The 27,040-nt window shown below is 41.2% G+C and overlaps 1 protein-coding gene across 1 annotated transcript; it reads left to right on the top strand.

Moving 5' to 3' along the window:
- On the top strand, window positions 1–27,040 carry LOC119501244. Its single transcript, XM_037791485.1, has 3 exons — window positions 1–319; window positions 26,298–26,353; window positions 26,484–27,040. Exons 1-3 carry the CDS (start codon window positions 195–197, stop codon window positions 27,038–27,040), a joined length of 738 nt encoding a protein of 245 aa, XP_037647413.1. The 5' UTR covers window positions 1–194.

Raw genomic sequence — 27,040 nt, forward strand, 5'->3', positions numbered from 1 at the left:
TTTATTTTTCTCTCCATTTTGTTTTATCCATACTTCATTTTTTATTTTGTTATGAGGAAAAACAAGAAAAAAAAAAACAGGAAAAAAAAATCCTCATCTGGCTGGTCCATGCTGCCTCAGCACCAACTGGGCTCCTCCTCCATCTCCTCTCTCCTCCCTCCAACATCTCCTATTGATAGGAAAGGGCAGAAGCCATGAGCTATATAACAGGCTCACAAGTTTACCTACCTACCTACATGTTGATATCCCTGTTGTCTCTTGGGAAGAAGACTTCTGATCTCAGACCAGAGAACACTGTCGGCAGCATGACTGATAAAAGGTAATGTATGAATGTCTTCATTGTCATTAGATGAATGATGTTGTGCAGATTAGTATTTGAGGACTTGATTAGTTAACGGAAGTTAACGGAGAATAATGGGATCGGTTGATCGGTCAGTAAAGAGACAATCCAACGACGTGATTCATTAAAGACAGATGAGACTAAAACCAGCTCTGTGTGACATTAAACATCAAGCCAACCAGAGTCCATCTTTACCTGGAGCAGGTACACATTAAAGGGGCGGTGTCTGCAGCATCTGACCAATCACAAACATGGACAAGTCTACTGGCAGCAGAGAGGGATATTTTACAAACCAACAGCAGACTATAATATTAGACAACTACCAAGAAGTTAAACACATAATAAGAATAAAGTAACACAGTTGAAGCTGCCAGATGCAGGAAGGACAGCTGGTGAAAGAAACAAAAATGCTGATGTGTGAATGTGTAAATTAACAGACTTATTAAATTAACAGAACACTCAAAAGTCAGATACAGTCATCTAGATGGGGCAGTGATATTATAAATAGCTTTCAAAATAAATTAGACAATTAAATTACACTTGATTATGCCCTTTGATGTGGAGGTGTGGCGTTGGAGATCTACCCCGGTAAGAAGTGATCCACCTTCGTAGAAGTAAAAACCCTGAAGGGTTAACCCTGAAGTTACCTCACTAACCCCAAATCCTGCTTTGTAGTACAGACCTCTGGTGAAGTGAAGATAACTACAACAACTACTCTGGTTACTGTAAATGCAATAAAACCTTTGTGAGTAAAAAGCCAATACTTTATCAATAAACCTGTTCAACAAGCATGAACATGATGTAACCATGTTATGACATCATGATATTTCAATCTGCTCTGTCTGCAGTCTCTCATCCGCTGCTTAGCTCAGTTTGCCGCGTATCTTAAAATTCTGATGAGTTCTGGAGACTGAGACAAAGCAGGCCCTCCTCCAGGGCCGGCTCTAACCCTTTTGGTGCTCTAGGCCAAATTCCTTGTAAACCGCAACTCACATCAGACATCACAATGGTTTTAAGACAAAAGTTAAGATTTTTATTTTTCATAAATACCTGTATTTATCACAATATAAATAAACTATTGGTCTCTGATATTGTTGGCCTCAAAGTGTTTAGTCAGTTTCACTACAATTTACATTTTTATTAACAAATAAGTGCAGCCAGGAAGATGAGCAAGCGTGAGAAAAAGAGTTACAGAGCTGAAAAGTGTATTTCTTTCTTTCTTTATTTGTTCATTCGTTACCTCAATGCAGAAAATGAGGAAGGGTGCCCATCAGCATTGATAAAAATATATATTATTTTTTAAGAGGGAAATCAGCGTCCTTCTGTCGTCCTTACGTCCGTCCTTCCGTTGTCTTTCCGTCCGTCCTTCCGTCCGTTAACGTGTCACACTTTTGTTTCCGGAGCAGAACTCAGAAACTATTCAACTTAGGAACTTTAAATTTGGTCTGATGGTTGACAGTGTGGTCTCGTTGTGCCTTTTGGGGATCAGAAGTCCAGGGTGCCCAAAACTTTTTGAAATTTTGGCCAAAAACTGTGATTTTCGACTCCAGTTTCGTTTCCGGAGTAGAACTCGAATACCATTTAATTGTATTGACATTTTAGAGTGTTTCCAGTGAGATTATTGAGTTTATATGGTGACTTTACTGTTGTAAACATTACTGTCGCTGCTCTAAAACAACATGGAGTTATTTTTAATGTATAAATAAATTCTAATCCTGTTCTGAATATAATATTTTTTTTAAATATTATATTAAAAAGCAATTATTTAGTTATGAAAAAGAGCAGGTAAGAGTATCAATAAGGAACTAAAATCATACTTTTCAGCACTGAACCTGTTGACCTCAGTCTGTGAGAAGTCAAATGATTCATGAAGAGTTTAACCTCTGGCGACATCTTGTGATAGAAACACATTTACTGCAGCTTAGACATGTTTTTATTGAGCCAGTCAGATGAATGGCTATCATAATACATTCCTGTTTTTTTTGTAGCCTATAGTAGGGTATCATTCAGATCCAGTCAGGATGCTCCTACATATTATGCAGCAGGATAAAGAGACACATTCTGAATTCCTACAGTGAATAAAATATACCAGGAGATATTGGGTTTGGGGGTCCTCCCTAAGAAAATGTGTAGGTAGTATTATAAGACTAAAAATAGTTGCAAAATCACTACATAAGATTTATGAAGACAAAAAACAGATGCAAAACCACTACAAAAGATGCAAAAGAATAAAAATAGATGCCAAACCAATACAAAACAATGCAAATCTATTAAAAATAGAAGCAAAATGACTAAAAATAGATGTGAAACTACTAATGCAAAAATACTAAAAATGGATGAAAAAATACTAAACATAGATGTGAAATGACTAAAAATAGATGCCAAACCACTACAAAAATATGCAAAAATACTAAAAATGGATGCAAAAATACTACAAAAAGATGCAAAATGGCAAAAAAGGATGCAAAATGACTAAAAATTGGTGGACCAGTGAGGAAAACTCCCGTTGACCTCATTCTGTGAGATGTCACATGATTCATTTTGTAGTCTTTAGGCAAGACTTGATTGTTTCCTGGAGAGTTTAACCTCTGTCGCCATCTTATGAGAGAAACACATTACTGCAGCTTAGACATTTTCTTTATTATAAATGTTAGATGTCTTTACATTGCCTTAGTTGTAGTTTATTGTTTTTGGTATTAGCATCAAGACTCGGTGTTCATCAGTTGTGTTTAGTAAGCAGGCTAATAAATACAAAGGAGTATTGTGATGACTACAGACAGACTGTAGATTTCCCCTCTAACACCTGTAACGACTGAACTTTGATGTGACGTGTTTGTGTCTCTTCTCCTCCGTCTGCTCTCACAGGGAGAAGATGATCTGCAGCATCCTGCCTCTCATCAGCCTGATCTGCTGTGTCTCTGGTTAGTTCACTTTATTATCTTTAAAGCACTTTACAGCACTGAGACCATGATCACTAGACTCTCCACAGAAACATCTCTAGACGGAGTTTGACATGTTCAAGTTGTCAGTTTGTCTGCTGCTCACTTTCCCTCTCTGTCTCCTCGACAGGATCATTTGTAGTGAATGTGACACAGACCTCCTATCAGGCAGAGGAGAACCACAACATCACACTGGAGTGGACGTTCACAACCAGAACCGACAGTTCCCCCAACTCACTTTATATCTACTGTGAACTGTTAGCTGTTCTCGAACCCTTAGTCCTGTTTCATCTCCATGAAGGTGTTGAGGTCCCAGAGTCTCAGGATGAACAGTTTGCAGGACGAGTCCGGTGTGACAAAGACGTCCTCAGAGAAGGACGACTCAGACTTCACGTGTCCAGACTCAGGACTAATGACTCGGGTCTGTACCGGTGTGACGTGCTCACAGGTTATGGTGGGAAGTCTAGGATATGTCGCCTCAATGTCACTGGTGAGTTGACAGCAGCTCCTGATGAGCCCAGACCTCAGAGACCAACAGTGAGTCCACAACCAGAGAGTCGGGGAAGGATCGGCCTCTACGTTGGACTGGGACTGGGACTGACAGCAGCAGCTCTCTGTGCTGGACTCTGCTTTGCCTTCAGACATTATTTACTAAATCTACTGATAAGAAATGAAACATCTGTGCAGTCGTATAGAGTTCCTCAGAGAAACAACCCATCAGGACTAACAGGAGTCAGTCTGGAGGACCCCCTTTGAATGAGTCCTCAGAGCATACAGTAGTCAGAACACAAGAGACTCAAGACTCTCTCCCTCCAACATCTGTCTGTAGTGTCAGAAAATATATGAAATGATTCTATTTGAAATGATGTTCATGTTACAATGGGCTTGAATTGAAATGATTCCAGCAGAAAAAACTAATGTCAGAGTAAAGAATGCTTCCACCGTCCCAGATGTTGGATGTGAAACAACATCAATTGTGACGGTTTTGGGAAAATGACCGTTAACATCACCTCAGAAGTTGTGCTGAGACCAAACATCTAAACAGTCACCGTCTGGCTGATGGGTCATACATATAGTACATAAAGTTTGAACTAAATCTAAAATGGAAACACCTGACATCTCTCCAGCTACCAGTCCTCTCTCCATTCCTGGTCCACGCTGGACTTGAACCACCCCTTTACTTTAAAATCCCTATACGGACTTTAAAGTAAAAGGTACTGTAGGGACCTGCCATTTCTGGTGGCAGAAACAGTGACCTCATGAACTCAGTAACATGATCCTTGACTCTGGACTCAGCTCAGTCCTCATTGGCTACTCTAGCATTCACACCTAGGTGTGAAAATCACCGAGAACAAAACCAGAGGAATGTCTTCATTCCTCCTCTTTCTACTCTTCATCTCCTCTCTCCTGACCTGCAAGAGGTGAGCTGCTGCGTTCCAAACCGGAAGCAGCTCTGCTCTGTGATTCCATGGTCTGTTAGGAAACAGACCTAGCAACACAAGGAACCAAAAATCAGAAGACGTGAGAGCCTGCCTTCTCACAGTTAGCACCAAGCTAACCAATCTGCACAGCAAAGATGACCTCTTTGACTTGGAACCACAACTTTAACCCATGGAATCACAAACCCTTTCTTCCATGGATCGGTAACGTACTGGGCTTACCTTAGTTAGCAATCGCACATGGCTGAGCAAGACTGTTCAACTTTGATTTCTAGGATGTACTTGTATTGATTTGGTTTAATGTTATTCATTGAGTTTGACTGTGGTGATTCATTTGTATTTGATATTTGGGTAGGTGGCTTCACCATATCTGATGTGTTTAGTTTATGCTTCACATAGACAAGGTCTTGCATGCAAACTAACCATCTTTTCTAACCCACTGCATATCTAACACACATTAAGATCACATACATAAACTGAGACAAGAAGCCATATTGTGTCCACACACACACGCACGCACGCACGCACGCACGCACGCACGCACGCACGCACGCACGCACGCACGCACACACACACACACACAAACACACACACACACACACACACACACACACACACACACACACACACACACACACACACACACGCACACACGCACGCACACACTGAAGGAATTCCCCTCAGGGAATCGTCACCTTCATGCGTGTTGGTTTATCTTCTAGGCAGCTGCAAGCTCAGAGTTAAAATCATAAAAGATTGCAAATTAGGTTAAATCAGTATCAATTTATTCCGCAGATATATTCATCAAAGTTGCAAAGAGTTATTACAGAAGTTCTGGATTCATCAATGTGTCCCTGATAACATGTAATACAGTTTTCAGTTCGCAGTGAATGAACCCCGAGCTTTTCTTTACATTTGCTTTTATACACAGCAACAAGCATTCTCTGAAGAGGGCAGGGTTTTGATCCGTCTTAGTACTTTTCCACAATATCACTGTAGTACTTTTCCACAATATCTGACCTTCCTATTATCTGACTCCATCCTTAGACAACGCTGTCTACTGGTCATATCATTCTGTCCTCTCCCCCCTATCTGTTTCTTCCCTAAGGCTGAGTCCTTGAGACTGTTCTATCTACACAAAAATATGTTTATGCCGTCTCACCCTTGAGACTCTGCACGAGACGTCCCTCAGACGCCACAGTATTCATCTTCTAATTCTAGTCTAAACATCTTCAACCCACTGAACTCGTAACATAATAGTTTAAGCATTTGCCATATTATTCTTCATGATATATTTCCAACAGACCCTCTTTTGAACTTGTCTAAGTTCACTTCACAGAAATATATGACATGAGGTTCAAGTCATTCCCGCCCTCTGAATCGGGGTCGGTGTCACGGTATTCTAAATTAAGCCTTTCTACCCCTTCTTCCGCTGTGTGCATGCTCATCTGATAAGCAGGTGGGTTGTCAGGCTGTCTCTTTTCTATAGCAGTAATTATTACTCTCTCACTGAGATGACGAATACATGGAATGCAACAACAACCACATAATATCAGGCATGCAATGGCAACGAGGATAGAGGAAAACAGAGAAATTATCATAGACTTCCATTTCCCAAAAGTACGGTCTAACCAATCATTTATCGGGCTGTCAATACCAGAATCCTCATGCATTTTGTCAGATAATGTCCTAAGTCCTTCTAATGCTTTGGTCACTGTCCCGTCAGGTGCTGTATTGTTGGGGATGAAAATACAACAGGAATCTTGGAACATGGAACATACTCCGCCCTTTTCGGCTAGCAGCATATCCAATGCCATTCTATTTTGGATCACCATCAGTGACGTAGGAGCCATTTGTTCAGCTAGTCCGGCAATTGCATCACGGGTTAAATTAGTCAAACGGAGAACATTATAGTGGATGTAGTTAATGCGGTCAACATTTTTACTGGGTGTGATAGGAAACAAAGCGGACACCAGGGGCAAGTTTTCAAATCCTGCAGCTATTTGATCAGCTAATTTAAACTCATTTGGCACTCCCCGAGGTACACCAATAGCATCTATGTATGTGGGATTATTTGCAGAGGTGTCAAAACTCCTCTTTTGGCGTATATTTTGTCTTTTATCTAATCCTATGATAGTCATAGGTACTGCCAACCGGACTAATGAGCATACTCCGGACCAATTAGCTGGTAGCATGATTCTTAAGATTTGATTTCCACAATACCAGAAAAGATCACCTCGGCCCTGAGTCCAGTTATTAGAAGTTTCATTTCCTGTTACATCATAGGATACGTTACACCATTTAGCGGTCCCCTTTGTTACACTAATTTGGCCTGTTCTATTAAAACATACATAGTCCCCTTTTCGTATAGTAAACATTGGTGGCTGGATGTCTTTCCTTAGGGGCGGATATATTTCATCTAGTCTAGTACATGTGTCGGTTATATTGGATCCGGATGTTATAAGTTGCTGCATGCATTCCCACCCCTCTGGGTCGTCCATATGTATCGGTCCGGGTACCATAAATAGAGTGGGTCGTGCAGTTGAGCAGGCAAAACAATTACCTGCCTTGTATTGTTTTGCAGTATACGTCATCCAATCAAGCCAGATGTTTCTATCCCCATATCCCGTGGCTAAACGTATGATGTCATTTGTATTTAGTTGGGTAAAATCTATTTTTATTATTCGGGGATCGGTCTGTTCTGGGGTTTGTGTTGAGGTGAGTGATGGGGGGTTTACTGAGGTTGCGGTGGACGTTTGACTTTGTTTTGGTTTTGGTTTTGGTCTTGTTTCTGGTTTTGCTTTTGGTTTTGGTTTTGGTTCCGGTAAGAATTTGAATCTAATTACCCCCATTTTATCAGTTCCTGATTGATCTACCCCTATTATTATACGTCCTGTGTCATTGGATCCGCAATCCCCTCCACTCAGTGGGTTTTGTTTAAGATTTTTAATAGTGATCAGCATAGGGTTATTTTTGTTGTTTGATTGAGTGTTCCGACGCTCTCGCGGTATGCCAGACTGTATTTGACCTCTCATAACAGAAACATGGGAGGAAATGCAGAGATGATTAGCTGGACACTTCCTCCCTGGATTCCAGTGTGGTCCTGTATAGGCCCACACCGCATCCCATGACGGACACCATCTGTATCGGCTGTTGAATGAGCATGTGTACAACGCATAACCACGCCATTGAAGGCCCCCATCTGACCCCCCGCAGTCAATAATGTCGCATAAATCTATCTGATAGATGGTGTTGCTACCAAATGTATATGTTAATTCGAATTCTTTAGAAGTACATTGACTCGATCTTTTAGTTCTACGTTGAGGTATGTCTCGTTTTGTTCTGGTCAAAGTGTGATTGGGGTGTGTCTGGTTGGTTACCTGTTTGCTCGCTTGTCTTGGTAAGAAGTCTAGAAAATATAGAATAAGACCCCCTAGTAGTATTGAGCCCAATACCACTAGGGCTTTATTTACCCATCCCATGGTTAATGTCCTGATAACCCTACCCCTCTACCCGATAGATGAATAAAAAATAAGCTATTGTTAACGTGATATATAAAGCAATAATTAATACAACATATAATATATAAGACTTTCACTGAGTCACCTTTTCCTTACGTTTAAGCCGTGTTTTATCTGTAAAACAGGCAAGACCTTGAAACCTTCCGTCCCTTAATTGTGTCTCATACAGCTCACTTATATTTTTTACAGTGATATATATAAAAAATTCAGTATAGAAAACAAAAAATTCAGTCATTAGCTTCAATGTTTACGTGTCTTCTTCTGTGCTCTTCTCTGGTGTCCCTGCAGAGATGCTTGCATCTACCCCTGGTGCTGTTCCTTTGTCCGGTTCATCTGGGTTGTGCGTCTTCTTCTGTGCTCTTCTCTGGTGTCCCTGCAGAGATGCGTGGTGCTGTTCCTTTGTCCGGTTCATCTGGGTTGTCCACCCCTCCGCTGATGAAGTCTGCCGTTGGTTTTGGATTTTTTGTTGAGCTGCACTGGGTCAAGTGCCACCAAACTCCGCCTTTCCCTCCAAGTTGTACTGCCGTTGTTGTCCTCGCTATCACTCTATAAGGCCCCGTCCACCGTGGCTCCGACCACTTCCTCTTTAACACCTTCAACCAAAGGTGTTCCGGGGGGCCTTCAGGTGCTGTCAGCAACACAGGCTTCGGAGCATGGGGGGCACCTGAACAGGAGAGAGCTGAGACAAGAGCATTCACCTTCTGATAATACGGGCGGTAGCCTACAGCAGGTAGGACACACAAAGGCACTGTGGGACCTGGAAAAGGTCGTCCACAGTTGAGTTCAAACGGTGTTAAACCTGTTTGCCTATTGACTGAGGATCTCATAGCCAGAAGAGCAATGGGAAGAGCCTCAGTCCATGGCAAACCTGTTTGCTGACAAATCTTCAGCAGTTTCCCCTTAATGGTCTGGTTCGCACGTTCAACCTTTCCTTGCGATTCGGGGTGGTACACTGTGCCAAACTTGTGTTCCAGACCCAAAACCGTCTCCACTTCTCTCAAATCCTTATTTTTGAAATGAGAGCCATTGTCGGAGCGAATAAGTTTGGGAAAACCATGATATGGTATATAATTATTCACCAAACATTTGATGACTGTTTTAGCGTCCTCTTTTCCAGTAGGATAGGCCTCAATCCACCTGGAAAATGCATCCACTATGACCAACAAAAATCTTTTCCCTCCCGCCCGGATCCCCATATCCGTAAAATCCATAACTATTTGTTCGCCAGGACCCTCAGGTTTTGGGTATTTTCCCAAAGGAGGTTTTTCAGTAGGTCGAATGTTGCATGCCCGACAGGTAGTACAATTTTGTACGAAATCAATCACGGTTTTCCTCTTTTGTGGGAACCACCATGCCTCCAGAGCATACATCATTACCGCCACTCCCCCATGATGTAAGCCATGTGTTTGTTTTAACATGGATGGTATCCAATCTGACGGCATTACCGTCTTCCCATCTTTCTGCCACATTCCTACAAAACAATCCGTAGCACCTGCATCATCCCAGGATTTTTTCTCATGTGCAGGAGCGTCCTCCTGTGCCTTTTTTACATCATCAATAAATGCTCCTACTTCTTCGCCAAGCATTAATATACATTCAACAACATATCCTGCAGCAGCCTTGGCTGCAACATCCGCAGCATTATTGCCAATGCTCTCTAGGTCCTCTCCCTGAGAATGACCTTTCACTTTTAAGACAGCAACCTTTTTAGGAAGTTTAATGGCAGACAACAACTCTCTCATGAGCACCTCATGTGCCATGTTTTTGTTTCCGCTTGTCTTGAACCCTGTTTGTACCCAACCTGACATGTCCCTGTGAATAGCATTACACACATATGCCGAATCCGTGAAAATATTTACAGCTTTACCTTCAGCGAGTTTAAGAGCGGATACCACAGCAGTCAACTCAGCAGCTTGGGCAGATTGTTTTCCGTCTAGTGTAGCGGAGCACAGTGTGATAGGTTTTGAGGTGACATCAGGAACCGACACTACAGCATATCCAGCTTTTAACCCCTCCGTGGGATGTCTAAAACAGCAGCCGTCTGTAAATAGACTGAGATCACATATTGTTAAGGGGGTGGTTTCTAAGTCTGCTCGTAGTTTTGTGAATGACATAGATTTTTCTGCGCATAAGTGCTTTTTACCCTGACCATCCCCCATTTTGTCAGCCATATTGCAACCCTCGTGGAAAAAAGAGATGTGTGGCTTTGATAGTACTTGTAGAATCTTCGTCTGTCGCAATGGAGTGAGAGTGAAACACGCTGATGTAACGTAGGCTACAGTACTATGGGAAGTGAGAATTCGGAGTGGGTGGTGCATGACGATATGACCCACTTTCTCCACTATTTTAGCCAGTGCAGCCGCATACCTTACGCAGGGGCTGGCTCTCTGTTCTTGGGTATCTAATAATATGCTACAATAATATAACACATTTCTGTCTCCTCTTTGCTTCTGATACAAGACACCATGGGCGGTAGACAGCTGTTCAGATACGTCAAGATGGAACGGCTGGGAATAGTCCGGAAGGGCTAAAGCAGCCGCTTCGGCCATCTTCTGTTTTAGGCGGATGAACCCCTCTTCCCCCTCCTGTGACCATTCCAGTTCTGCCGTAAGATTTCTCATTCCTGCCATAGTTACCATCTGTCTAAGCAACTGTGTATCTCCGGCGTAGTTAGGAATGTACTGTCTGGAATAACCAGTGAGTCCCAAGAATGACAACATTTCTTTAACGATTAGTGGTTTTGGATGGTGCAAAATCGACTCTCTGTGTGCAGGTGACATGGCAGTGCCTTTGGCTGTAATTATTCTTCCCAAGAATGATACCTGCGCTCTGCAACACTGGAGTTTTTCTTTAGAGACCTTATAGCCACAACTATATAGTCTTAACAAAAGAGCATGCGTCATAGACAGACACACCTCCGCCGAGGGTGCTGCTATGAGCAAGTCATCAACATACTGGACAATAAAACATCCGTCCGGAAGTTCCAACCCTTTTAAATGTTTTCTTAGGGTTTCATTAAAAATTGAGGGCGAAAGAATAAAGCCCTGTGGTAACACATTATATGTCAGCCTCTGGCCTTCATATGTAAACGAGAAAATATCCTGTAAATGTTCTGCTAAGGGTAGACAAAAGAAAGCGTTAGCTAAGTCTATACATGTAAATGAGGTGTGGGCAGTGGTGAGCATGGAGAGAGCAGAGTGGGGGTTAGGCACTGGTGTAACAGGGGTCGAAACCAGCTCATTTATGGCTCGTAAATCATGAGCCATTCTGTATGAGCCGGAGGGTTTGATTACTGGCAAAATGGGAGTATTCCACTGAGAATAAGATTTTTTTAATACCCCTGCTTTTATTAGTCCCTCAATCGTAGGGGAGATGCCCTGGGCTGCTTCTGCTTTATGTTTATACTGAGGTCTCCAGATAGGGCAGTAAGTGTTCATTTCAAATGTTACTGGTTCCATGCTGCATCTTCCCACATCAAAGGGGCCCTTAGACCACAATGAGGAAGGAAGAGTGTTCAACATGGAAATGGCCCCTTCCCCATCCGTCATTTCACAGCCGTGATGACGTTTTAGGGACACATTCTCACATGTGCCTGTTACTGTGCTGAAATGTGATATTTTATAATACTTTCCCTTTTCTGCCACCCATATTCCTTTTAATGTTGTTTCTTCCCACCCTGTTACGTTACCCGCTTCTTTACACATGGTTCCTAGGTCTTTTGCTTGATGTTTTGGAGCGAGCGCTAATGAGATATGTGGGACAGCGTATGAGGATAGTTTGTACCATAGTTTTTGTTCTGGGTTTAGAGAGACTATGGCTGCAACGCCTTGGGGTCCTATTACAATGTCCTTGACTTGTAGTGACCACGATCTATCAGCTAACTGTTGCTGAAACTCATCCTGATATTGCATCTCATTTTCCCTATCATAGTTTAGGGTACAGTGGGGAGGATCAGGTACAGGAAGGTAGGGGTGTAGAGCTCGGATCCATGGTTGCCACAGGTTGTAAAAGTCAATCAGTGGATTGCAGTCTTCCAAAAGAACCCAGTATATTTCAGCAGTGGGTGGACTCTGTTGAGGATCGATTATTTCTTTTAATAACATTTGATGTCCAGGGGCTCCTGACCCGGAACATCTGACAACACTTCCATTTGGGAATTCCACCGATATGCCACCTTTTGAACAATGCACAGAAGCCCCTAGGGCTGCCAGAACATCTCTTCCCAAAAGATCTTTTGGACAGTCAGGTGCATATAGAAAAGAATGCATTAGTCTTTGAGTACCATTTTCCACAGGTATTGGTTCAGTAAATGGTAACTGTTGTTCTCTGCCGGAGAAACCTAAAACAGAGACATAGTGAGAGGATAACCGGCATTCTGGCTCCGCTAGGGTGGAATACCGAGCTCCGGTATCCACCATGAACCATCTTTGTTTTCCATTCACTATTAGTTGTAAACAAGGTTCGGCCAGTCCCTGCTCCCCTCTGCTTTCTAGGCTTCCCTATAGTCCCCATTGTCCTGGAGGTGGTCCTGGTATTTGGTATTGGGGAGCCTGGAGGGGTGCGTATTGCTGATTGGGTGCCTGTGGAGGTGGGGCTAGTCCACCCTGAGGCTGCTGGTTCTGCTGATAATTTGGGCACTCCCTAGCCCAGTGATCTTGGCTGCCGCAGATAAAGCAGGCTCCTCCTCTCGGTGCTCCTCCCCTTCCTCGGCCTCTACCTCCTCCCCTTCCTCTCCCCCTATTCTGACCCTGCGGCTGTTGTTGATAGGGTGGGTACTGATATTGAGGGTTAGGTTGTGGTGGGGCATATTGGGGTGGATAATATGGTGGAACTGGAGGTGGGACAGGTGGGACAGGTGTGGGTATTGGGGCAGGTGTCTGGACCATCTGTTTGTGCAGGTTCTTCTGCTTCTTTCCCTCTGTTGCACTTTCTCTAGCTGAGGCTAGCTGAAGCTTCGTTAATTTAGCTACCATGTCTTTCATTTCCTCAATTTCATCATCTTTTTTTTCCTCATGTTTTCGCATGTGGTGTAGGTAATGTGTCTCCCATTTACTAGATTCAGCTGCTTGCATGTCAGGGTTATTATCCATTGCTTCTTTTACGGCTGGGGGAGAGTGTTTTAGAATAGCATTCCTAAAGGGATGTTGATGATTTACTTTGTCCGGATTATATCCAGAGGAATCAGCCCACTCTCTCTTGCACCTGGCCAAAAAAACACTCCCCGTCTCGTCATTCTTTATTTTAAATACCAAGTTATGCAGTTTTCCTGCGTGAATGGGATACTTAGCCCGTATGGCGTTTCCCATGGGGGTAGCATATCTACACCAAGGTTCCTCATCCCTTGATTGAGTGGTGTGTGCATTCTCTTCCAATTCTCTCTGTGCCCATACTGACACGTTTCCTGCTCCCAACAATGCTCTCACGTCCCTAATGAGAGGTTCGTGCCCCTGGTCTGCTCATCCAATGCTCTAAGCCATGCACCGCCTCCTTCTTCCAATGGGGGCAACCTAGCTGCTATGGCACCTTTATCTCCGGCCCCAAAGGGTTGATATCTCTGACCTCCGGTGGTCTGAATGATAGGATACATGCCTAACGGTTTTTGTCTGACCACTCTTTTGTTGCCATCCCGGGGTCTCAAATTATGTCTATGACCAAAGTCTGTGCTACGCTCTGCAAACTGTTGTAGCTGTTCTTCCCCATACTCCTCGTCTAGTCTCTCTCCTTCTGGTCTTTCCTGCTTTTTTCTACCGTGTGCCGTGAACTGTCCGGTGAAGGTCATACAGGACCCATCTCTACCATGACCCATTTCTCCGTCCTGTGAACGTCTATCTGACCTAGTCCAATGGAACGCATCTGGTTCTTCCCCTGTTTCTTCCACTTCCTGTCTTCTAGATCTTTCCCTCTCTCGACTGGACTCAAACCGTGGCCCAGTTCGTCTACAAAGACTGGAGGTGTTGGATGTACCCTCATCCTCCTGATGGCCTGATGGGCCTCCTCCACATGCTCCATCCCGCTCTCTGTCACCCTCCCTCCTGACTTCCTCTGTCCTTCTTTCTAATTCTACCCATAGTAGTCTGTTCCTCTCCTGCTCTTCCTGTTCCTTTCTATGTCTCTTTTTCTCTGCCTCGTCTCTATCCCTATGCCATCTCCTAGCCACCTCTTCTCTCACCCTCCTACCCTCAGGGTCAGAGGATTCGCTTGGGGAGACGACCATCGGTGGTGGTATGGGAGATGGTAGGTTCTGTTCTGAGATTGTATCCCCCATTAGATCCACAACCCCAGGCTGATTTCCCCCTCTGGTTACCCCTAGCAGGCCTATTTCTAGGAGCCGGATCCTTCTTTCTAAATCTTCTCTGTTCCTTTTTCCCTCAGGATCTTCTAGCCACAAATGTCCTCCCTGAACAGGAAAGTGGGGCATCTGGGCAGATACTGGTTTGGGACTGGAATGTTGTGGAGGGTCGGATTCAGGGCTATGTTCAGGGAGTGGAGGCGGTGGAGGCAATGTTTGGGTGTTATCGTATGGTGGGGGTACCGTAGGTGCTATACCTGTCATTACCATTTGATGATGCGGTGGTGGCGGATCGGGGAACGGACCAGGATAGTCCCCTAAAGCTGGGTACAGCCGGTTGTATCCGTCCGGGGTTTTATTTGGTTCTTTTTTAGTCTCTTTTTTTACTGGCCATTGATGTCCTAATTCAGTTACAGATGCAAGATAAATGCCGTTTATTTTAGCTAAAGTTTTTGCTTGGTTCTCAACGTCTTTTTGGGCTTTCTTTTTTTTAAAGATACCGCTTTGTTCCACCGTTTTTCTACTTTGGGCCAAGAGTTCCTGCTGTTTTAGTATGGCTTCTCGTACTGCTGGGGTAAAAGCTGATATAGAGGAGTTTTCCGGGAACTCTTTATTCTCTATCATTCCTTTAAACCATGCATCCATCTCCTTTGTCTCTTTTCCCCTTCTCTCTGGGTCAAAGGTACATATCGCATTCGTTCTTACTTTCGCCCACTGTTGGCCGAAGGTTAACCCACTTTTGTTACAACCGCCTTTTTCCTCACAATCTTTGTCAAATTCTCCATCCATTCTGTCCAGTACTATTTCACACAGGTTTATTCAGTTTATGACAGTAACTAGATTCAGAGTAAATGGGTCGCTATGCCCCTCGCTGTGATCCTACCAACATAAGCTTCTACTGGACACTTTGATGTTCCAGCGATGTTGGCCCAGTATCAACAGTAAGTTTTAATTTTCCTCTGAATACTAGTTATTAATGTACACTCATACAGGCGCTCCAAGCGCTATTTTTACTATTCTCTAACGTCCCAGACGTTACTAAACTAGCGCTCCAAGCGCACTACTCTAGCGCTCCAAGCGCAGCGTTCCAAACGCTTTTTTAACGTCCCAGACGTTACTAAAAGGGCAACTTTCCTCCTTTTAGTTTTCAAACAGTAGTGATATCAGAGTAATTGGGTCGTTATGCCCCCACCACAGATCCCACCAACACAAGCTTCTACTAACGGTCTCCCGTCAGCGGTGCTGGCCCGGTATCTGAGGCAGTTTTAAATTTCCTCTGATGTACACTATCAATACAGTTTATTAGTGTTCCAAACACCACAGTACGGATCCCAGATCCTTATAGGATCCCAGATCCTTTTAACTAAGATCCCAGATCATTAGCGGATCCCAGATCCTTTTAACTAAGATCCCAGATCATTAGAGGATCCCAGATCCTTTTAATTAGTGTTCCAAACACCACAGTACGGATCCCAGATCCTTATAGGATCCCAGATCCTTTTAACTAAGATCCCAGATCATTAGCGGATCCCAGATCCTTTTAACTAAGATCCCAGATCTTTAGAGGATCCCAGATCCTTTTAACTATGCAACTTGATTTATCAAAAGTCAAACAGAGATGCTTCAAACTCAGCCAGAGAGATAAATTTAGATCCTATGCCAATATGCAGATTTTGTTTTAACAGGTTCTGCTTACCTTTTTCCTTGTAGTCAGGGTACCCTTATCTCTCTCTCACTGAGTTGTCCGGTCTCTGGCTCGCTTCGCTCTTTCCGAAGATCACGTCGGGGTCACCAAATTGAAGGAATTCCCCTCAGGGAATCGTCACCTTCATGCGTGTTGGTTTATCTTCTAGGCAGCTGCAAGCTCAGAGTTAAAATCATAAAAGATTGCAAATTAGGTTAAATCAGTATCAATTTATTCCGCAGATATATTCATCAAAGTTGCAAAGAGTTATTACAGAAGTTCTGGATTCATCAATGTGTCCCTGATAACATGTAATACAGTTTTCAGTTCGCAGTGAATGAACCCCGAGCTTTTCTTTACATTTGCTTTTATACACAGCAACAAGCATTCTCTGAAGAGGGCAGGGTTTTGATCCGTCTTAGTACTTTTCCACAATATCACTGTAGTACTTTTCCACAATATCTGACCTTCCTATTATCTGACTCCATCCTTAGACAACGCTGTCTACTGGTCATATCATTCTGTCCTCTCCCCCCTATCTGTTTCTTCCCTAAGGCTGAGTCCTTGAGACTGTTCTATCTACACAAAAATATGTTTATGCCGTCTCACCCTTGAGACTCTGCACGAGACGTCCCTCAGACGCCACAGTATTCATCTTCTAATTCTAGTCTAAACATCTTCAACCCACTGAACTCGTAACATAATAGTTTAAGCATTTGCCATATTATTCTTCATGATATATTTCCAACAACACACACACACACACACACACACAGTGTGTTTGTTTAGTTATTTAGTTAGATTAATATTGTGTTTTAAACCTTTATTATCTTGTAAATAAATGTTTGTGGAATATGCATGCTGGTCTCTTTAATGTTGCACAAGAGTGAATAATGCCAACCTCTGCTATGTCAAGAACTCCGATATCCTTCAACCTTTACTATCTATTTTGGTTATAGTTATTAATTTAATTATTAATCAACATTCCAAATTGATAGTTTAGCATATATAATGAGACTATATTAACGTTTTGGTCATTGGTCCCTGATTCCAGGGTGGTGCCCCGTTTATTTTTTTTAATTTTTTTTTTTTTGATATTATTTTTAATGACAAATTTGACAAAACACATACATCAAACAAAAATCAAAACCTGCAACCAAACCCGAAAGTTCACGCACTCGCACACTCACACACACACACACTTTTACACCCGGGGAGGAGTAATACAAATCCCTAAGAGAGAATTATCTAAACCGCATGTCAAGGACAAAACATACATATCATTACATACAGTATCATCCATGTGATAGTTAAATGCAGGCCATCCATAGTGGGAATATTCAACAGCAGAACAGAGAAAAGGAAAACAAAACAATCAATATGAATGGAAATATTGTCAAACTGAGTCCAAATATTGCAAAAAGGGGCCCCAAGATTCTTCCCATTTATGTTGACATTTAAAATTATTGGCTCGCAATTTATCCATGTGTATAACTGAGACCAATTCATGCAACCAGTTTCTGAAGCACGGTGGAGTTGGTGTCTTCCAGTCTTTGAGAATAAGTTTTTTTGCTACTACCATGCCCATCAATAGAGCTGTTTGAATATATAAAGGGAGAGTTGAGGAATCCACTGAAGATCCAAAAAGAGCCAAATCTCTGTCAGGAGAGAGAGTCCTTCGATAAACCCCAGAAAAAAAGAAGAAGATTCTTGACCAAAACTGATAAATTAATGGACAGTCCCAAAATAAATGCAGCAATGTACCATCATTTGATTTACATTTATCACAAATTGGAGACACAGAGGGGTAAAATGTATGTAACATGACTTTAGAATAATGAAAACGGTGAATCACTTTGAACTGAATTAACCTATGCCTGCTATTTATTGAACAACTATGAATACGGGAGAGTGCAGTCTTCCATAGTTTATCAGGCAACACGTCATTAATTTCCCTTTCCCAAGCCTTCTTAATACAGTTAACAGATTCAGAATCTTTGGAGAAATAATTCACAAATTTGGAGATAAGCTTCTTACTCTCTGGTGAAAGAGAAAGCAATTCTAGAAAAGCGTTTCTCTCGCAAGTAGATTCAAAATTTTGAATATTTTCCCTCACAAAGTGCCTAAGTTGCTTATAACGGAAAAGATTGGAATGTGGTAAATTATACTTTGAGCTTAATTGACCGAAAGATGCAAACTTGTTGTCTAAATAAAAGTCCATTATGCACTTCAGCCCTTTTACACACCATACAGCAAATGTATTGTCCAGTAATACTGGGGTAAAGGCATGGTTGTGGCAAAATGGTGTATATATCGAAATACTAGGGACTTTGTAGATATGTTTAATTTGACTAAGAATTTTCAGTGAATTTCTGACAACAAAACTATGACTTACTGATTTAATAGCAGATACAAGATTAGTGTAGAGTAAGGAGGATAATGAGGAATATGGTTTTATTAAAGACATAAGCTCCAGTTTTAGCCAGAGGGGGGCAGAAGTGAGTGATTCGTGGTCTGGAGAGCCCCATTGCCAGTATGCCAGTGCCCTAGCATTGGCTGCCCAGTAGTAGTCTTTAAATACTGGAAGACCCAGACCACCATCCAAAGTGGGCCTGAACAGATGTTTTTTAGATAGTCTGTGTTTTTTATAACCCCAGATAAAATCTAAAATAATTGTCTCTAGCTTCTTAAAAAAATCAGCCGAGATCCATATTCGGCAAATTTTGAAAGAGATATAAAAATCTTGGTAGAGATACCATCTTAATGGCATTTACTCTGCCAATCATAGATAGGGGCAGAGTCCTCCAGTATTCTATGCTGCGTTTCAATTTATCAATAACTTCTAACAGATTTAATCTGAGCAAAAGTTTAGGATTTTTTGAGATTTTAAGTCCTAAATATGTGATATAGTTCTGAACAATCTTAAAGGGGCAATCTTGTAAAATTGTATTTTCACCAGTAAACAGCAGTTCACTTTTACCCCAGTTTATTGTGTAACCAGAAATTTTACTGAATGTTTTAATATATTGTAAAAGATAAGGAACACCCGCTTCAGGGTCCATTAAGGTAACAAGTAAATCATCGGCGTAAAGTGTAACAAGACATTCTGCTGTACCAGCTGGAATACCCTTTATATGTGGGTGATTTCTTATCCCAATTGCCAAAGGTTCTAATGCTATATTAAATAACAAAGGGGACAAGCAATCTCCCTGTCTCACACCCCGATGTAAACTAAATGGCACTGAAGTGGTATCATTTGTTAAGACAGAGAATTTAGGAGAGCGATAAATCATTTCAATCCAGTCCACAAAAGTTTTCCCAAATCCAAACCTCCTCAAAGTTTCAAATAAGTAAGGCCATTCGATAGAGTCAAAAGCTTTATGGGCGTCCAATGTCAAGACGGCTGCTTGAGTGTTCTTACCTAAGTCAGAATACAATATGTTCAACACGCGACGCACATTGAAAAAGGAAAGCCTGCCTGGGATAAAGCCCACTTGATCTGGGTGGATAATTGTTGCTATATGTTTATTTAATCTGGTGGCCAATACTTTTGTTAAAATGTTGTGATCTAGATTGAGCAAAGAAATGGGCCGGTAATTAGCAGGATCCATGGGATCTTTTCCCTTTTTCAATAACAGACATATATTTGCCTCATAGAGGGACCATGGAAGCGTTTTTCTTGCAATTGAATCATTTATCATTCTAAGTAAGAAAGGTGTTAATATCTCATGAAATGCTTAGTAAAACTCAGCACCAAACCCATCCGGTCCAGGGCAGTTACTGGTGGGGAATGCCTTAATTGCTTCCACCAACTCAGCAACAGAAAACATTTCATCCAAAGAGTGCTGATTGCTCTCATTTAGATGTGGCAGAGTTAAAGGACTAAAGAACTGGGAATAATCTGTCTCTGTTGCTGTGGACGTAGAGGTATAGAGATCGGAGTAGAATTCTTTAAAACATTTGTTAATATCTTGTTGGTCAGTGAGTACTTCACCGGTTTTGGACTGTATTTTATGAATAGCAGTCTTTGCCTGCTCTCCTTTAAGTTGTCTTGACAGTAATTTTTGTGGTTTATCACTCAATTCAAAATGTTTTTGTCTCGTCTTCAGTAGTAGATTACTTATTTCCCCTCCAAGGACAGAGTTATATTCTGATTTTAATTTCAGGATCTTGTTATAGTCAGACTGTAAAAGAGATGTTTTATATATTTGTTCTATATGAGTAATTTCTTGTTTGATTTCTTTCAGTCTCTTACATTTTTCCTTTTTCCTTGAGGTCTCAAAAGAAATAATAAATCCTCTCATTGTAACTTTAAGTGCTTCTCAGAGAGTAGAGTCTGAAACTTCTCTGTTATCATTGATCTCTAAAAAGTCTCTGAGTTTATTGGCCATGTATTCTTTAAATCCTGGTGATGACAGTAGTAGAGGGTTAAATCTCCAATTATATTTTGGTTTGGAAAGGGAAGACTGTAGCTGCAGCGTAACAGGACTGTGATCAGAAATCAATATATTGTGATAAAGTGTGTTGCTAATATTGGGGATTGAACCAGCCTCCACTATTAAATAGTCAATTCTAGTATATGACTGGTGCACCGGTGAGTAAAATGAATATTCTTTTTTGTCAGGGTGTTGTATTCTCCAAATATCCACCATATTTCTTGATTTTATCAGATTGTTTAGTGTTTGAACAGAGTTAATAGTTGGAGGAGATTTAGTGGGTGATCTGTCCAGGGATGAATCGAAAAAAGTTAGTGTGATTTTATCATTTAGAATTGGGGACATACTTACAAACAAGTCAGATAATCAGAAATCAAATGCCCATTCAAACCTTTGATACATGGCATGGATGATATGAAATAAAACAAAGTAGTAACTGAGTATGCAGACATATTTATGTAGTGAGCTGAAACGCCAAACAGCACACCTCTCCCCGCAAAACATCCACACTCGCACACAAACGCATACCCCCAAACCCTCCCCCCACAGAAAAAGAAAAAAGAAAAAAGAAAAATTCGGAAACGCATGGCAAATGGCCAGCAGCCGAGAGTCCCTCTCAGAAAAATATTAAATGCGGACAATGGGCTACACCACAAATCCAGTCCCTCCGCAGTGGAAAAAAAAATACAAAGAAAAAAAAATAATATAGCACTTAATCCGCCGTCTTGTTCGTTTTTAACTTAGATGGAGTAGAATATAGGCATAACAAAGTTAATGTTCTCAAAGTTCCCAGTTCGAAAGCCTACTTTTTCAACTCAGATTCTATGAAGGACTTGACGTCTCCTGGGGAGGTAAACACCTTTACCTGGTCGTTGTGCTGGACATGAAGCTTAGCTGGAAAACACAGAGTATTTTACCTCCCTCTCCCTGAGTGCTTGGGTTACCTCACGGAATCCTCTTCTCTGTGCCATCACCTCCGCAGTATAATCAGGATAAACGTAGACCCGATGGCCGTTGTAGATCATCTGTTGTTGCCGACTCAGTCGTAGAATCAGCTCTTTCTCCTGGTAGAAGTGAATCCTGGCTATGATGCTCCTTGGTCTTTTTACATCCGTAGGTTTTGGCACAGGTATGCGGTGCGCTCGATCCACTACCACGGGCTTTGCAAAGCTGGTCACCCCGAGTAACTTCGGTATTAATCCAGCGATGAACTCCGTAGGTCTGCCTTTCTCTTCATCCTCGGGGATCCCCACAATCGTAATATTGTTACGTCTCGAGCGCCCCTCAATGTCGTCAATCTTCGTCAGAAGCCTTTCATTTGACTTTTCCATATCTGTCAGGCACAGCTCCAGCGTCTGAATACGCTGCTCGTGGTCAGAGCCCTGTTCCTCTGCAGCAACAATTCTTTCAGTCAGAGCCAGATGTGTTCATAAGAGTTTCAAATGTGTGGTCTAGGAGGTCGAATCACTTATTGATTGATTCCAGAATTTTGTCGGATATCTTTTCCCACAAATGCGTCGATTCTTCCTCCGCATCAGGCCCATCATGCGCAACAGCTGTGCCAGATTGTTTGGCGTTCTTTGTTTGACGCGTGTCAGGCATTTTCACTGATTTCAAAGTTGGTATGGGTGAAAATCACACAATGACTGTTAAAGTGGTCAAAACTATAAACACCACTGACTTCTTCAGGCAATTTTTAAACTAGACGGCAGGATTAATAAAGAAATAACTATTTTTCCACCTGGAGCTCTGAGAGACCCGACGACTCCATATGCGCCTCACTAGCGCCCCCCCTAGTTAACGTAAGTTAACAGAGAATAATGGGATCGGTTGATCGGTCAGTAAAGAGACAATCCAACCATGTGATTCATTGAAGACAGATTAGACTAAAACCAGCTCTGTGTGACATTAAACATCAGCTGTAACATCTGGTAAAGTGCGGTTTTCAGTTTGGCAACATGAGGTTGTCTGTGTTTAATGTTGTGATATCTTCTGTTGTATATTCTTTATGTTATATTTAGGTCATTTATCTGCGGTTGCATTCTCATTGCTCTATATGTAGGCACTGTTTATATTCCAGATGTTTATCTGAGCTGCAAGGTTCACGGTTTAGTATTTTCTGCAGTCCTGAGCTTATTCACACAACAAACACTTATAAAGCTTAAAGTAGCTTTGAACTGGACCAGTAAGGAGAAACTCCTAATAATAAGCTGTCAGTGCTAACTTTAAAACTCTTACTACGTTTTGGATGACACAATTCATGTATGCCTGCAGTTCTAGTACTAACAACAGGGTGCAACATGGACATGGAATTGCATAATACTGTAGGTAAGCTCTCCTGATGAGGATCTGGGTGAGTGGCTCAGATGGGATCAGGTATGTGTGAGACAGAAACCCAAACAGTTAGAGTCCACTGAATGGAAACAGAGGAAGAACAAGATATAGATATGATGGTGAGATGTGAAAGTGTAAATAAATGTAAGTGATCCAACGTTACACAGCGCACTGGACATTGGTTTGTTTTAGGAGCACGCGTCTGACCAAGTTCTCCCATCCCTTCAGTGTCTTATAGTTATTGGTATTTGTTTGTTAAAAGTCACTATTAAACGGGCACCGGTGCTAAATTATTAAAGACACGAGTATTGATAAGCTCTGACGTTCTCGGTTCTTTTATCGGTACTTTTAAACGTTTCAGCTGGTGAAAGAAAAAAAAAATGCTGATGTGTGAATGTGTAAATTAACAGACTTATTAAATTAACAGAGTACTCAAAAGTCAGATACAGTCATCTAGATGGGGCAGTGATATTATAAATAGCTTTCAAAATAAATTAGACAATTAAATTACACTTGATTATGCCCTTTGATGTGGAGGTGTGGTGATGGAGATCTACCCCGGTAAGAAGTGATCCACCTTCGTAGGAGTGAAAACCCTGAAGGGATAAACCTGAAGTTACCTCACTAACCCCAGATCCTGCTTTGTAGTACAGACCTCTGGTGAAGTGAAGATAACTACAACAACTACTATGGTTACTGTAAATGCAATAAAACCTTTGAGAGTAAAAAGCCAATACTTTATCAATAAACCTGTTCAACAAGCATGAACATGATGTTAACATGTTATGACAACATGATATTTCAATCTGCTCTGTCTGCAGTCTCTCATCCGCTACTTAGTTTAGTTTGCCGCGATCTTAAAATTCTGATGAGTTCTGGAGACTGAGACAAAGCAGGCCCTCTTCCAGGGCAAATTCCTCTTAAACCGCAACACACATCAGACATCACAATGGTTTTAAGACAAAAGTTACGATTTTTATTTTCATAAATACCTGTATTTATTATAATATAAATAAACTATTGGTCCCTGATATTACTGGCTTCAAAGTGTTTACTCAATTTCACTACAATTTACATTTTTATTAACAAATAAGTGCAGCCAGGCAGATGAGAAAGAGTGAGAAAGAGAGTTACAGAGCTGAAAAGTGTATTTCTTTCTTTCTTTATTTGTTCATGTCGTTACCTCAATGCAGAAAATGAGGAAGGGTGCCCATCGGCATTGAAAAAAAAAATATATATATTTTTTTAGAGGGAGATCAGCGTCCTTTCGTCCGTCCTTCCGTCGTCCTTCCGTCGTCCTTCCGTCGTCCTTCCGTCCGTTCGGGTGTCACACTTTTGTTTCCGGAGCAGAACTCATAAACTATTTAACTTAGGAACTTTAAATTTGGTCTGATGGTTGACAGTGTGGTCTCGTTGTGCCTTTTGGGGGTTAGAAGTCCAGGGTGCAACAAAACTTTTGAAATTTTGGCCAGAAATTGTGATTTTCGACTTCAGTTTAGTTTCCGGAGTAGAACTCGAATACCATTTAATTTTATTGACATTTTAGAGTGTTTCCAGTGAGATTATTGAGTTGATATGGTGACTTTACTGTTGTAAACATTACTGTCGCTGCTCTAAAACAACATGTAGTTATTTTTAATGTATAAATAAATTCTAATCCTGTTCTGAATATATTATTTTTTTTAAATATTATATTAAAAAGCCATTTTATTGAGCCAGTCAGATGAATGGCTATCTATACATAATACATTCCTGTGTTATTTTGTAGCCTATAGTAGGGTATCATTCAGATCCAGTCAGGATGCTCCTACATATTATGCAGCAGGATAAAGAGACACATTCTGAATTCCTACAGTGAATAAAATATACCAGGAGATATTGGGTTTGGGGGTCCTCCCTAACAAAATGTGTAGATACTATTATAGATTACACCCAAAAAGCTTAAAGACAATCTTGCTATTGTTAAATATTTATTTATTTATTTACACATATCACAGTCTTCATGTGAACATTTAATTATTATGGTTTGCTCTGTGATATTATATTTTGTAAATCAAAAGTGCAGAAAAGTTCTCTTTGGTTTTAGAAAATGTAAAAAGCAGAAATAACAAAAAATGACTTCGAGAGGGGGAGAAGGAGTTAAAAAAAGGTGCATAAAGGCAAAAAATAGATGCAAAGCCACTACAAAAAGATGCATGAAGACTAAAAATTGATGCAAACCACTACAAAAAAATGCATAAAGGCTAAAAAAAGATGCAAAACCACTATTAAAAGATGCATAAAGACTAAAAATAGATACAAAACCAATACAAAAGATGCAAAAAGACTAAAAATAGATGCATAAAGACTAAAAACAGATGCAAAGCCACTACAAAAAGATGCATTAAAACTAAAAATAGATGCAACATTATTACAAAAAGATGCAAAAAGACTAAAAATAGCTGTAGAAAGACAAAAAATAGATGCAAAACAACTAAAAGTAGATTCAAAACTACTAAAAGTAGATGCAAAACCACTACAAAAAGATGCACAATGACTAAAAGTAGATTCAAAACCAATACAAAAAGATGCACAATGACTAAAAGTAGATGCAAAACCACTACAAAAAGATGCACAATGACTAAAAGTAGATGCAAAACCACTACAAAAAGATGCAAAATAGTAAAAACAGATGCAAAACTACTACACAAAAAGGCTAAAAGACTAAAAATAGTTGCAAAATCACTACAAAAAGATTTATGAAGAAAAATACTGTGAAACTACTAATGCAAAAATACAAAAAAAGGATGGAAAAATACTAAACATAGATGTGAAATGACTAAAAATAGATGCCAAACCACTACAAAAAGATGCAAAAATACTAAAAATGGATGCAAAAATACTACAAAAAGATGCAAAATGGCAAAAAAGGATGCAAAATGATTAAAAATTAGTGGACCAGTGAGGGAAAACTCCTGTTGACCTCATTCTGTGAGATGTCACATGATTCATTTTGTAGTCTTTAGGCAAGACCTGATTGTTTCCTGGAGAGTTTAACCTCTGGCGCCATCTTATGAGAGAAACACATTACTGCAGCTTAGACATTTTCTTTATTATAAATGTTAGATGTCTTTACATTGCTGTAGTTGTAGTTTATTGTTTTTGTATTAGCATCAAGACTCGGTGTCCATCAGTTGTGTTTAGTAAGCAGGCTAATAAATACAAAGGAGTATTGTGATGACTACAGACAGACTGTAGATTTCCCCTCTAACACCTGTAATGACTGAACTTTGATGTGATGTGTTTGTGTCTCTTCTCCTCCGTCTGCTCTCACAGGGAGAAGATGATCAGCAGCATCCTGCCTCTCATCAGCCTGACCTGCTGTGTCTCTGGTTAGTTCACTTTATTATCTTTAAAGCACTTTACAGCACTGAGACCATGATCACTAAACTCTCCACAGAAACATCTCTAGATGGAGTTTGACATGTTCAAGTTGTCAGTTTGTCTCTGTCTCCTCTACAGGATCATTTGTAGTGAATGTGACACAGACCTCCTATCAGGCAGAGGAGAACCACAACATCACACTGGAGTGGACGTTCACAACCAGAACCGACAGTTCCCCCAACTCACTTTATATCTACTGTGAACTGTCAGCTGATCTCAGACCCTTAGTCCTGTTTCATCTCCATGAAGGTGTTGAGGTCCCAGAGTCTCAGGATGAACAGTTTGCAGGACGAGTCCGGTGTGACAAAGACGTCCTCAGAGAAGGACGACTCAGACTTCACGTGTCCAGACTCAGGACTGATGACTCGGGTCCATACCGGTGTGACGTGCTCACAGGTTATGGTGGGAAGTCTAGGATATGTCGCCTCAATGTCACTGGTGAGTTGACAGCAGCTCCTGATGAGCCCAGACCTCAGAGACCAACAGTGAGTCCACAACCAGAGAGTCTGGGAAGGATCGGCCTCTACGTTGGACTGGGACTGGGACTGAGCTCTCTGTGCTGGACTCTGCTTTGCCTTCAGACATTATTTACTAAATCTACTGATAAGAAGGGAAACATCTGTGCAGTCGTATAG

This window comes from Sebastes umbrosus, chromosome 14, assembly GCF_015220745.1.
Source record: "Sebastes umbrosus isolate fSebUmb1 chromosome 14, fSebUmb1.pri, whole genome shotgun sequence".
NCBI lineage: Eukaryota > Metazoa > Chordata > Actinopteri > Perciformes > Sebastidae > Sebastes > Sebastes umbrosus.

Excerpts from the sequence above, each read along its gene's own strand:
- LOC119501244 (XM_037791485.1), top strand. The coding sequence starts at position 195 with ATGAGCTATATAACAGGCTCACAAGTTTACCTACCTACCTACATGTTG. Across the intron at positions 320-26,297 it reads GGCAGCATGACTGATAAAAG|GGAGAAGATGATCAGCAGCA; the intron begins GTAATGTATGAA and ends CTGCTCTCACAG. Across the intron at positions 26,354-26,483 it reads CCTGACCTGCTGTGTCTCTG|GATCATTTGTAGTGAATGTG; the intron begins GTTAGTTCACTT and ends TCTCCTCTACAG.